The sequence below is a fragment of the Periophthalmus magnuspinnatus genome, chromosome 8 (genome assembly GCF_009829125.3).
Source record: "Periophthalmus magnuspinnatus isolate fPerMag1 chromosome 8, fPerMag1.2.pri, whole genome shotgun sequence".
Taxonomy (NCBI): domain Eukaryota; kingdom Metazoa; phylum Chordata; class Actinopteri; order Gobiiformes; family Gobiidae; genus Periophthalmus; species Periophthalmus magnuspinnatus.
In genome coordinates this window covers 28,745,643-28,758,887 of record NC_047133.1, presented here as the reverse complement: position 1 = coordinate 28,758,887, position 13,245 = coordinate 28,745,643, and the positions used below count along the sequence as shown (strand labels likewise).

Here is a 13,245-nt window from a genome sequence, read left to right as displayed (position 1 = left end):
ACCGGTCAGCGCTCCAGCCACCCAGTTCTTTCAATCAAACCCTGTGGTGATTATTATTTTTCCATAAAGAATGCCGTCCGCATACATCATATTTTTTCGTTCCTGTTTCCCACCTACCCCTCTCCCTTATCCACCGTCATGGATATTTTTGGGACCGAACTGCGTCCTTCTTCTCATTCCGTGTTGCCGGATTGTCGCATGTCGCCCCCTGCTGACCCTGTTTGTGTTGTCTGCAGCCAAACGGGAGTGGCCAGAGCAAAATGCCAGGCTCCTTCTTGCTGCCTCCACCTCCCCCCGTGGCCCGCCCAGTGCCCCTCCCCATGCCCGATTCTAAACCCAACAGCACGCCCCCTGACGGCGGACTCTCCTCGCCCGCATCTCCGTGTAAGTGACCCCGCCGAGTAGGCCTGTCACAATAATCACTATATCCTCTTTGTCATTCAATAAACTCAGAGAATAAGATGATCATATGGCTCTTTACAGCTGCTAATAAAACAAAATATTGGAGTCGGGCCTTCTATGAAAATAAGATAGAAGGTTTTTAGATTCTGCACTAACTAATATTTATTTATTTGAATTGATTGTCCGCCTTATGTGTAGATGTTCCTGTGTTATTAATGGAGGGTCCAAATTTAATGTCTTTTGCTTAGTTTATTTTTATATCAGTGGCCTACAATAATAATATTTTTTGTCCTTTTTTATCGTGACAGGCCTACAGTCAAGACCATTACTTTTAACCAACATCAAAACACACAAATGCAACGTTCCGCCCTTTTTAGTTAGAATCCCTTGCCATTGTTGTGAATCAAATGGTATGCCATCAAGATTTGGTGGTAGTATTTTTATAACGGACTTGTGTGGTGTTCCGCAGTGTTTCATATTGGGACTGTTCTTTATTTTGATTTTCCGTTTGAACCTACTTTGTTTGGAAGTGGCATCACTGTCCTTATTCTTCTGCTTTGAAATGCTCATTTTGTTCCCTGGTGGACTCTTCAGCGAACTAGTGAAAGAATGAAATACCTCAGAAGGCTGTTAGATTATAGTTTGTTTTAAAGGAACAAATTTAGGGCAGATGAATCACATGGACTCCGATAACCCACTCAATTAAAAACCCACTTGTACATGTTTTTAAGTGGTCTAAAAATTGTGAATACAGGGTTATGTTAGAGATAGGCGGCAGTAGGTGAGCCTTTATAATAGAACTGTTAAAACTTGAACCAGACATACATACCATACAGTAGTGGTGCATAGGTTTTGGGAGCAGGTCATTCATTTGTTAGGAGGGGCACTGGATGGAGCATTTTTGTCTTAAGCTTCCCTTTAAATCTAGTGTTGTTTTCCCCAGCGTTTCCAAGTCTTCTGTGTCTTCTGTATGTTACTGTAGGTCTTAGAAATACATGGATGTATCCTGTTTATGTCCATGTCATTAATTTATATGTTTCCAATCTTTTCTGTCCCTCTTTGCCGTCTCTCTTTCAAACCCACAAACAAACGTACACAAGTCAACACACTTCCTGTTGGGTCTTAAGTGAGTCTTAACTTGTGGAGTCCTCGGGGTAACTCAAACTGCCCTAAATTTGTCAAAAACATTTGACACCACTGGGTTTTAAAGTGTCCCGATTGATCTCTCATGTTTGGAATTTGACGCACTCAAAAACTTCCAGCTGAGTTTATTAACCAAGTTGTTTAATCCTCAATCAGGGACGTCTAAGTTTGTGCTCTAGATTTTGGCAATAGTATGTTTAGGGGTTCTTATGACCCAAATTATAATGATTGGCACTTTCTGGAGACTCAGTAGTAGGCCTACTTTATGATCAAGGGACATCTTTTAACTTTCAACTTTGAAGTACCAACTATTTTTTACATAATTTGATTTGTCAAGTTATTAAATTAATATTTTCTAGAAAGACAGTAAAGGACTGCATTTTATTTCCAAGAAATGAAATGCTGACATTTGCCTCCATTGCATCCCCCCTCTTCTTAAATGTGGTGGACCTGAGATTTTTTTGGACAATTACATCTTGTCAGTATTGGCAAGTCACTCTTTTTTGAAGATGCATGTTCTGTTAAAAACACTGGAAGGCTAACTTGGCAAAAAATATGCTAATTTAAGTCTTGGAATTGGTAACCACGTTATTAAAGACTGTTAGCATTAATAAATAGCAACAAAATTACAAATTTGACCCAGTTCTTTGGCTTTTAGTGCACTTCTGATTCATGTACTCTTGTTTTGTTCTCCAGCATACTCCACGCCAGGCGCCACAGCTCCCAACAGGTTTGTCGGCATCGGATCACGGGACAACAACTTTCTGAACATCCCGCAGCAGACACAGGTAATGTATTTCTCAAAAAAAAAAAAACTAATTCAGTGGGGATAAAAACTTGTATGTCTGGTTTGCGATTGCTGGTTGAAAATTCAGGAAATGGATTTAACTGTGGATTTGGGCCAAAATAGTTCCCCTGGCCTAGACTCCCCTCAAACTTGCTGTTGAGCTTCTCTCGTCTCTTAGTGTCCCACCGCACTCCCTCAATCTGCTTTTGTACATCTGTATTTGACTGTACGCTTAAACATATGTGCGGGGCTGTTTATTTGGCACATATGGAAAGGACCCGAGGCTACAGGCTTCACTATTCTTGCTACTACTTCTCATGCCCTGTCTTTACATTCTGTGCTTTTCTCTTTGGGGTTTTGGCCCACTCCTCCCTTCGTCTCATTAATTTTCTCTGCATTTTCACTTTCTCCCACTTTCACCTTGTGTGCTGGCTCTGTGTAGTGGGTTCATATGCCTCCTCCATTACCAGCAGTACTTTTCTCATTAGTGTCCAACCACACCCGCCTGGAGCCAGCTCAGCTCCTCCACACATGGAAACCATCTGAAGGAGCGGGTCCCTCCCCTGCTCCTCGACCCTATGTTCTCTTCTCGCACTCTCCCTCTGCTCCCCGCTCTGCTCATTACACTCTTTTCTTGGGAGGGATTTTCCACATGTGGCCTCTACTTTTTATCCTCTTTGCATCTTAATGTTTGAGTTGGGTATTAACATAAGTTTTGCATGACTTATGAAGCAGCCATAGTAACTAACCCATTGTGAAAAAAACAAAATAAAACCTATATTTCCATCACATTTCATAATTAATTTAGCATGTTAACATTAATCTGTGCTCATGTGGCTCAGTAGTTAAGCTGCAGCTCATATGCAGTCTTGATGTATCTCCATCATTTCTGGTGGGGTCCAATTAATCAATTAAACCCAACTTAACTAAAATATATATTTAGACTAACAACAGATTACATTAAATGAATGACCTCATAGGCCATAAGATCAAAATGTATTATTTATATATTTAATTAATGATTCATATTGATTACATTTATTTAGAAAATGTGTGTTCTCTTTGCTGTGATTCACTGGTTACTTTTTATCCACAAACTTGTCAGTGAGGATTTGGAGTCTCAAATGTAACTTTAATTTTAAAACAAACACCACTGATAGTTTTCATGTGCCTCTCAAAATGACACTGACAGATTAATTCTAGATCACTGCAGAAGCTCTCCCAGGGAAAACAGTGGCCTTGGGATGCCCTCTACTGGCTAAAATATGGCACTGCAATCAGAGGAGCACAGAAACCAAATCCAATGGGGCAGAGTAAGAGGGGAAGAGACTGAGTTTCGGCCCTATAGAAGTCACGTCTGGCCTGTCTGGTTGCCCATGGTAACCAGACATGATGTCATAGCCGGTTGATGTTGAATTTGAGAAAGGCCTGCTTGAGGGGGGTGCAGCCTGGGTCAGGGTGGTCAGTGTGCTCTGCCAAGGCCAGAGTCAGAGTGTGTTTGTAGATAGATGGGCTATGTAAGTAAGAGCAGAAGGAGCAGAGAAAGTTAGACAGGGCACCTTACAATGGCCCGGGCCGGCTGTGACGCTGCCCGAGGGAGAGGGGTAACTGAGAAAGGCAGCAGGCAGAAGGGGGGCATTCATGCGACCTGCTCCGGTCACAAACCAAAACAAAAGACCGCCTTTCCCAAGCCTCGCAGGAGTTTCCAAGGCTCGACTTGTAGAATGTTGGCGCGTCGGACTCACGCAGATCCACCAGGCCAAGAGGGGCAGCCAGCACCCGCGACTATGACCCACTTGTGCTCCTGGATCACGCTGAGCCACACAAACCCAGCACACAGACAGGGAGCACCAGACGGATTCCCCCTGCCGCCATCCAGCCTTCAGGAGTCACTCAGAGCCAGGCCAAAGTCCACATGTCCTGGAGAGCTGAGGAGGACAGGGCGAGGGCAGGAGCGGGGCCAGTATCACTGTAGTTAAGGAGCAAAGTGGCCCTGAGTCAACTGTGAGTGAGCAGAGAGGGAGAGGCCCACAGCATGGCTCTAGCTTCCTCTCTGGTGGATATGGATGTCTGATTACTCAGGACAGACAGAACTTTATAAGTGTGAGATGAGATACAAATTACACAAGTTAAAGTATGATATTGCATTCATAGAAAACAGACAATATGATTATATAATTTATAATAAAAGTCATTATCTTTATTGAATACTTTCATATCATCACATTTTCATATGAATTATTCAAAAGTATTCATTGCATTCCAAATTCTTAATATCACACTCTAAAGGGATATAATATATAATATAATATAATATAATGTAATGTAATTTATGTTGTTTTCAGACATGGGTGAGATTTCTTACTACTAATCTTGTACTCTAGTTCATAAATATACATTTAATATTGCTATAATTTGGCAGGCTAACATTATTTTTCTACTGGTACCAACTGTTTTGTTTGCTGTTTTCTAATATACTGTTTATCTCCTGTCTTTCAGTCTTGGTTCCTCTGACAAGACCTGTGTCCCAACCAGCAACTAGAATTCTATGTTTTCAATCGGAAATAGAGAAACGGTATACACAGAACGATGTACTGCCCTCCACCTGACCCTCCCAACCCCCAGCGGGTCCTCACAGTACGTCTCACCCCAACCAAGATCTCACCAATCAATCCAGGAAATTCTTAGAGGAACTCTGGACTCTGGACCCCTTTTCACAGTGTAAAGATAAATGGATGGACTAGGGGATGCCAGGATGGAGAAGGGCATGGGGACAATGCAGCAGCAGAAGCAGCAGCAGTAGTGGGCATCTATCCCGAAAAACCAGCAAACCAGCACAACACAGACGCAACGCGATGGAAATGCGGCCAAAAAGCAAAAGACTATCTGATGAATCAGGTTTTCTACAATAATAAATGTTCAAAGCTGCAGTCCATGCTACTGTGATCGCACCCGAATCCAAAATTGACCAATGTTTTTTTTTTTTTTTTTTTTCTTAGCTTACCCTTATAACTACAAACTAACTAGCGAGACCATGCCAAAACATATCTCCAATAAGGGTTGCACTACGAGTCTGTTAACACTAATCTATAAATGATGTGCACTATTTTAAAGTAAGGCATGGAACCCAAAACAGACTTGCCTGTTTGAATTGGAAGGTAAAGTTGGCCTTCACTCGTCCTCCCCAATCATCAGCTCATGTGACATCCCTTTATTCAGTCATATTCGCGTTTTTACTCAGCCATTTTGCCATTTGAGGTAGTGTTTTCCGGTGACGGTATTGTATTATATTTGCTTACACATACAATGAGTATTTAGACATTGAACATAGTATCCCAGGTATTACAAATAGAAGCAGCAGCTATTGGTTCCCCATATGCCCTCTTGTAATGTAATATTTTTTTCTTGATGTGTTTTTTTGAATTTTATTCCTTTTAGATTTGTACTATTTTGTAATTTTTTGTATTTGAATGACAGCACCTTATAGAGGATTGTGGTAAGGAAGTGGGCATCGAAGACAGGGTTGGATCTAGACTACACAAAAGAATTTGCAAATGATACAAAAACACAAAACACTGTCGGCCTCTAAGCGGAAGGGGGCGTAAGGAGGTTCGACTCAGGGTTTTGACAATCACAGGCTCATCCTAAGTGGGTGAGCACTAGACGCACGAGAGGAGGGAAAGTTGCTAAAGATGGGACCTAGAGGAAGCGTTGTGTTTACCCTGTTGTTTACACTCCCAGACGGCCGCATGCTCCAAGAGCACTGCACCACGCTGAGGAGCAAAATCAATATGTGACATATCTGGATACAAGCGCAGAGGGACAAGGGCCTCTAGGCTGTCAGCGGGATGACCACCCAACGTGCCCCTTTTAGTTGGTTCTCTTTTTAAGGCACAGGCCACTGCAGACTGTGGGCAGGGGAGCTCCAAAACATGTCCAAAATACTATTCCCACTACTTTCCCAAACTGAAACTAAAAATGTTCTACTGAAATTTGCACTTTTCTATTCTAAAAATCGAAATTTGACATAAGCACTACTGAGATCTTTTGTTTGAACTTGTGAATTTTGGCCCACATTTTATGCTATGCATCACTCACTATTGGCATCATGGGCTTATTGGGCTTATTTTTTGCATTTTATATTGTAAAAATCTGTTCTGTATCCAGAAAAAACAACAAGCAATTTTAAATATTGAGTGCTGTCCCAATCCACGGTCTGCAGTCCTTTACTTGCACGGCCAGGTTCAAAGTATCAGTTGCTATAGTAACTCCCTCCTTTTACACACCAGCACTCCCCCAATAGATGTATCTAATCCATGTGAATCGATGAGCCCTTAATGATACAAAAATGCACTAAAACAATCATGGCAGCCAAGTTTTTTACTTTTGCCATTTTTTTACACTGACCACATTTAGCCATAAATTTGAAAATAATTCAAAATACTGGGATGGACACACATTGACACACAGAGCACAGAGTGACACCGCCTGACTCAAAGGGAAGTCTTAAATTTATTTAAAATTTAGACAATCTGAGGAGGCCTTTATGCTTTTAATATATTTAACAGCATTTTGCCAATTTTATATTTTGTTATTTCAGAATCAAATTCACCCACCTCACAAAATAACTGGACTGCCTGGCCACGCTCACTGCAGGGAATTGCACCACAGTTAGAAAGACACAGAGAGGATGCTAGCGATGGCGAAAGGGGTTTTGTTTTCTATTCTATGGAAGTGCCTCTGTATTCCCATTATGCAATTTGTCAAACATGAATTCAGGTTGTTTTTTCTCACATATAAGCTATAGTGAATGGTGAAAAAAACATGTCAGGAGAGGACAAACAGTGACAGCTAACTAGATAACCGCACGCATCTTATATATACATATATATTTATAGATATATACTTTTTTTTTTATTTTACATGATAAGCTCTGTGGCAGTCTAGTTATTTTTTGAAGCATGGCTTAAACCGCAGTCATAGGATGCATCTCAAACTTTTGTGCTGAAATAAAACCCACATTAGGGAATAGGCTAAAAGCCTATGAAATCCATGGCAACATAATCAGCAGCTTTTTAAAACTAGTGGCATTGTATGGTTCAGGTTTGAATGGTACATATAGAAGTTCGACTATAACAAATATGGTGTGGTTCTAGACGTATAATGTCATGACTGACCCAGTGTATATGAAACAGATTTAACACACCGTGAAACTTAATTGTACCTGTGTATTTATTACATAATCTTCCTGTAAAAGGCCCTTATAGGCCACATATAAGAATTGAGAATTGCTTATCATACAGTAGGTCCATATTGTAAATTAACCAAAAGGCTTGTGTTGTAATGTTGTCAGTATTGTGGTCAAATATTATCTTAAGGTGCCATGGGTGACCATTCAAAAATGTTCTCATTTGCATCACACTTGTACAGCACTGTGCCATCCCAACCTGAACCATATAGTACCAAGCAATGAAAACAAGGCTATAGTCAACATTGATCAACAGAAGAGGTAGTTTCTGTGTATTTTCTTTCTCGATAAGGTGGGAAGTGTTGTTCTTGAACTAAATGATGTTGATTGAGCCACGTGCAATGCCTTGGTAGAGGACTTTGTTTGTTAGTGATTGTTGAGGGTGTCATGAGAAAAGAGGGGAAACCCTTTGTCTTTTTTTCTTTGCTTAAGTCCCTTTGCCCCAGGACTCTAAATATGAGGGGAAAGATTCAAAATCCCAATCCTTGTAAGTACGTACTTTGGGGAAAGTTGTTATTGATTTACATGTTTTTTCTTTTATTGCTTTTTTAAGAAAACCTTCATTTGAATTTTTAAAAATATGGGAAGGCTGAAGGAACAATTTTGCAACTCATAAATGTATATGAAAACTGGTGCTTTCAAAAGTGTAAAGTACATTCAATCTCTATTATACATAAATAATACAAAATATCATAAGAGGCAAATTTTTAGGAACATGCATTATTACTATTTCTCTTTTTGTATTTACCGAGGGGGGAGGGGTTCATGTACGCAAAGGTTGTTGTGACAAAAGGCATTTTTCTCATCCAACCTTTACAACAGACATAAAAAAGGAAGTAAACATTTATAGCTCTTCCATAGTTGACATCGTTTCAACTAACTAAATGTAACTTGTACATTTTCTATTTGGCAGGCCCTGAGTTTGGTCTGTCAGGCCTTTCCACCTTCAAGTGAACCCCACCCCCTTCTCCCCATAGCCCCACCCCTCTGTCTGTAACCCCACCCTCCCACTGTAAATGATTATAAATATTTGTTTGGTGATGTAGTGTAATAGACTCAGAGCATCTTAAAGGTTGTCCCTAAAAAGTGCCTTTTGTTCACTGGTTCCATCTTGTAATCCTGAGTGCCCATCTCCAAAAGAAAAAGGTCCCCTCCTTCATACTTCTATATCTTTCTCTTCTTCTTCTTGAGGCTTTTTAAAGCAGTATACATAGTACTAAAAGAAATTGGTGTGATTTAGTTCCTCTTTTTATTGTTGAATAATTACAAAAAGCTGAAAAACGTTAAAAAATATATGTCTTGCTTCTCTTCCTCTGTATCTGATCTTCTGTCTCTCTTGGACACTGGAGTAGTCTGTAGCCGCATAAGCTCCTTTCTTCTTATTTCTTCTTTCTCTGAACGGCGGGGTTTAAAAACTACAAAAAAAATGTTGAAAAAAAATGAATACGCAAAGATTTTTTGTCTGAGCAGAATGCAGTTAGCTCACATGTTATTCTTGTCTGTACGCTTCACATTGTATTACCATACCCATTTTCTTCAGCTTCTCCATTCAAACAGCTAATGTAAGTGAACAAGTTACACCAGTGGGCTCTGGGCCGCACTGGGGCTCAGGGGCAGCCTGCCAGGCCAGACACAGACCCCAAACTCACCCATGTATTGTCTGGAGGAAGAAACAACTAGTATTAACAAGAGCTGACAGGAGTGCTAGGCTGTCTATGCTAACATGCACATTGCACATTACACATACAGTTATTTTTATAACAGAATCTCCTTTCAGTCAGTCATCTTTGTGGTTTTGAGTGAGACAAAAGTAAAAACAAAAAGCAACTTAAAAACAGACATCTATCTAACAAACTAATCAGTACAATCATGATAAATGGCTACGACTTCTTCCACTGGAGTGATTTGCTGCAGGTCAAATGTTCCCTCAGATAGTTGTGTCTAGGACTACAGATGGAAAGTAGCATTATGCTAAATCTGGTGCAGCCATCTTTTAATGTAACTGCGCATTGTCCTTTAAATAAAATAAAGTAAAAGTAAATAGAGATCATTTCAACATCTCATGCCTCACAGCAAGAAGGTTTGGTTCGATCCCCGGGTCGCCCAGGCCTTTCTGTGTGGAGTTTTTCATGTTTCTCCCCGTGTCTGGATGGGTTTCCTCCGGGTACTCCGGTTTCCCCCATCAACCCAAACATGAACGCCCTTCAAGACAACTGTTGTTGTGATTTTGGGTGTTACAAAAATAAAATGAATTGAATTTTAATATTAGTAAATGTGTTTTATGAATTGATGTTAATTATACTAAACCCTGTGTATGCAAAAGTCAGCGACAGTATTCTCAGCCTGCAGCACCATATCAGAAAAAGCCATAGTAGAAGGTTGCACTATTCCTTACAATGACTCTTATGGAATTATACTTTAGTATAAATAAATGTGATCGGTTACTGTATTCTCGGTTGCTCCTGTGCAAATTTTAAAAGCAATCTAGTCTCATGTTTACAGCTATATTTGAAACAGAATAGAATTTGACATGACATCAGTATTTTGTGATGGAGGTTTAGAGCCGGACAGCCGTGTCTCTCCTGGGTCGACTTTGGTCTGTAAACCCTCCACATCCTCAGCCAGCCCCCAGAGCCCCTGGTGAAATGCATGTGTTAATACAGTTTCTTTTCCATAATAATAATAAAAAGCAGTTTAAAAAGAGCAACACCTTTACCTGATTGAATAAAAGGATGTTCTTGACTGTACACTGCCTCCTGACTCTTTGTGCATGAAACACGTTTGTATTTTATATTTAAAATGGCCTTCAGTTATTCTACACCACAACTGAAACAAAACCACTCCTATATGCTACTGTACTGACAACAAGATGAATATTCCATATGTTTAATTGACAGAGTTAGATCTTAAAGGAACTGTATGTGCCCTGCACCTGGACTGCCAGTGCCTAATCTGTTTATAGAGGACAGTAGGACACATAAGTGTTTTCTCATTCTTAGTAACTGAACAGGCCATGTCTTATGTGAAAACTCAATTCACTAACTGAGCTGCATAGGCTGCACTAGCACTGATTAATGATTGGCTGTGGGTGTTGGGGCTTTGGTAGTGAGGAATCAGATCTGAGAGAGTCCTTTTAGGTTCAAATCAAATGGATTTCTGTATTAAACTGGCAACCCAAATGAGAGAGTCATATAAGGCTCATTCTGCTTTCTGACTGTATAACTGTCTTCAGAACCAAAACACCTAATTATAGCATAAACAATGTTTTTTTTTTGTGTAATTAAATAAATCCGCACTGCAATTGTTATCACTAAACACTACATTTGATTCGAACATGTTTACCTCATATCTGGAGACACGGATCACAATCTGTTTTTTCTGTGTAATCCCTCAGTTTTCCAGGGACTATACAAAAAATGGCAACAATGTGTACAAAGTCTTAACTAAACTGACAGACTAATAACCAATGTAATTATATTGACAGAAAAGTACAAGGCTTGAACTCTTTAAACACATGTGTTGAAATCAACAAAGAATGTGTTTTGTTTTTTGAACACACCCACATGTTTTGTTAAGGACAACACAACATGTGGTGTTTTTAACACAGCCACTGTGTTTGAGCATTTAACATAATAGATTGTATTTAATGATGCAACACACAAGATGTGTCTGTTGTCAAATTAACACATTTTGTGTATTTTTACAGCTTTATTTTCTTAAATTTGTACCTGCTAATGCCTAAATACATAAATGATTTACATTTATTAAGAATAAATTACTATATTTTGAGGTAATCTGAAATTGGCAGAAATGATACAGAAACAACAGTAGTTAGTATCAAGTATGAAAGTATGAAAAGATATAGCCTAACACATTATTCAGTTTGGCAGTGAGAGATTATTCAGTTAACACAAGTACAGTGTGATCTCTATAAATTAAGGTTACAAGTAAAAAGTTCTGTGACTTAAAATGGAATGTCATTGAAGAGTTTATTATTGGCACATGTTTAGCTTTCATTTTTAAATGGAACAACTTTGTCAAGACGTATTGTGCCACATTGCTGGGATGTGGGTTTAGGATGCTGGGCAGGTGTTTCAGAACATCCATCAACAAGACTTAAAAAAAATACATCATACTTTAGAACAAAACCTGGAGTGAACATTTCTTAACCAAGAACAAAACAAGATTATAATAATAATAATAATAATTACTACTACTACTACTACTACAACAACAACAATAATAGTAAAAGCCAAATGCAACATCAAACTTCACAGAAGAGGAGCAAAGGCCAAGCCAACAACATTTTATGAACATAAAGAACATTTGCACTTGAAGATGTAGCGATGAACTGTGACAATGGTTTCCTGAAGTGTTCTTGAGCCCATGTGCTAATATCCTTCACACATTCCTGTCTGTTTTTAATACATTACCGCCTGAGGGATTAAAGGTGACGGGTATTCAATGTTGGTTTTCGGCCTTGCCATTTACATGTAGTGATTTCTAGATTTATAGATAAATAAAGGAATAGAGATACGTGTTAGAGGGATTGTGTGAATCTTTTAATGAATGTTAAAGAGTTGGATAAAGTTCAGTTTATGTTGAAATGAGAGTGATTAATATTTGAATACTGGGTAGAGAATTACAGTATGTGGCCAGAAAAGCTTAAAGGTTTTGTCTTATTTTACATGGTTTACATTTGAATGCCTTAGTTTTGCAATACATTGCAATGATTTTTTTCAGTATTATAATGAAGAAAATATTTGAAGTACAGTTGTCTGAAATTGCGTTACATGTTGATTTATTTGCACTTCAAATAACATTTTTTATATATTTTTTAGTTTTGATACATTCTATAATTTACTTGTAAACAAATACAATATAGTGGCAATCTGTTAAAGTGAAATAAATGTTAAAGGTTCACATCTGTTGTGTTTTTATTGTTTTAACATAATAAGTAACGGCATAGTTACTTTGCCTAGTAACTAGTTACTTCTCCCAAAAAGTAACTGAGTTACTAACTCAGTTACTTTTTGGGAGAAGTAACTTGTAACTATAACTAATTACATTTTTGAAGTAAGATGCCCAACACTGGTGATTTCTCCAGTTTCTCTGAATCTTTTGATGATATTATGGACCGTAGATGATGAAATCCCCAAATTCCTTGCAATTGTACGTTGAGAAAAGTTGTTCTTAGACTGTTGGACTATTTGCTCACACAGTTGTTCACAAAGTGGTGAACCTCACCCCATTCTTGCTTGTGAATGACTGAGCCCTTCGGGCTCCTTTTATTCCCAATCATGACACTCACCTGTTTCCAATGAACCTGTTCACCTGTGGAATGTTCCAAACAGGTGTATTTTAAGCATTCCTCAACTTTCTTTTTCTTTTGTTGCCTCTGTCCCAGCTTTATTGGAACGTGTTGCAGGCATCAAATTGAAAATGAGTGAATATTTGCATAAAAACAATAAAGTTTATCAGTTTGAACATTAAATATCATGTCTTTGTAGTTTATTCAGTTCAATATAGGTTGAAAAGGATTTGCAAATGATTGTATTCTGTATTTTTTTAAGTTCTACACAGCGTCCCAACTTCATTGGAATTGGGGTTGCAGCAGAGCAATTCAATTCAATTCATTTGATTTTTGTAACACCCAAAATCACAA

At 38.8% G+C, this 13,245-nt stretch overlaps 1 protein-coding gene across 16 annotated transcripts in view; it reads left to right on the top strand.

Moving 5' to 3' along the window:
• The window catches only part of nfixb (nuclear factor I/Xb), a 133,169-nt gene extending 122,842 nt beyond the window's left edge, over positions 1-10,327 (top strand). For 13 of the 16 annotated variants that reach the window (XM_033970542.2, XM_033970540.2, XM_033970545.2 and 10 more), the window contains 3 exons: positions 237-384; positions 2,242-2,333; positions 4,832-10,327. In XM_033970542.2, the coding sequence (XP_033826433.1) occupies positions 237-384; positions 2,242-2,333; positions 4,832-4,846 (255 nt within the window). In that variant the 3' untranslated portion in view covers positions 4,847-10,327. The remainder of the gene's footprint in view (positions 1-236; positions 385-2,241; positions 2,334-4,831) is intronic. The other 3 variants (XM_033970558.2, XM_033970551.2, XM_033970556.2) reach the window with 1 other exon arrangement.
• The last annotated feature ends 2,918 nt before the right edge of the window (positions 10,328-13,245 follow it).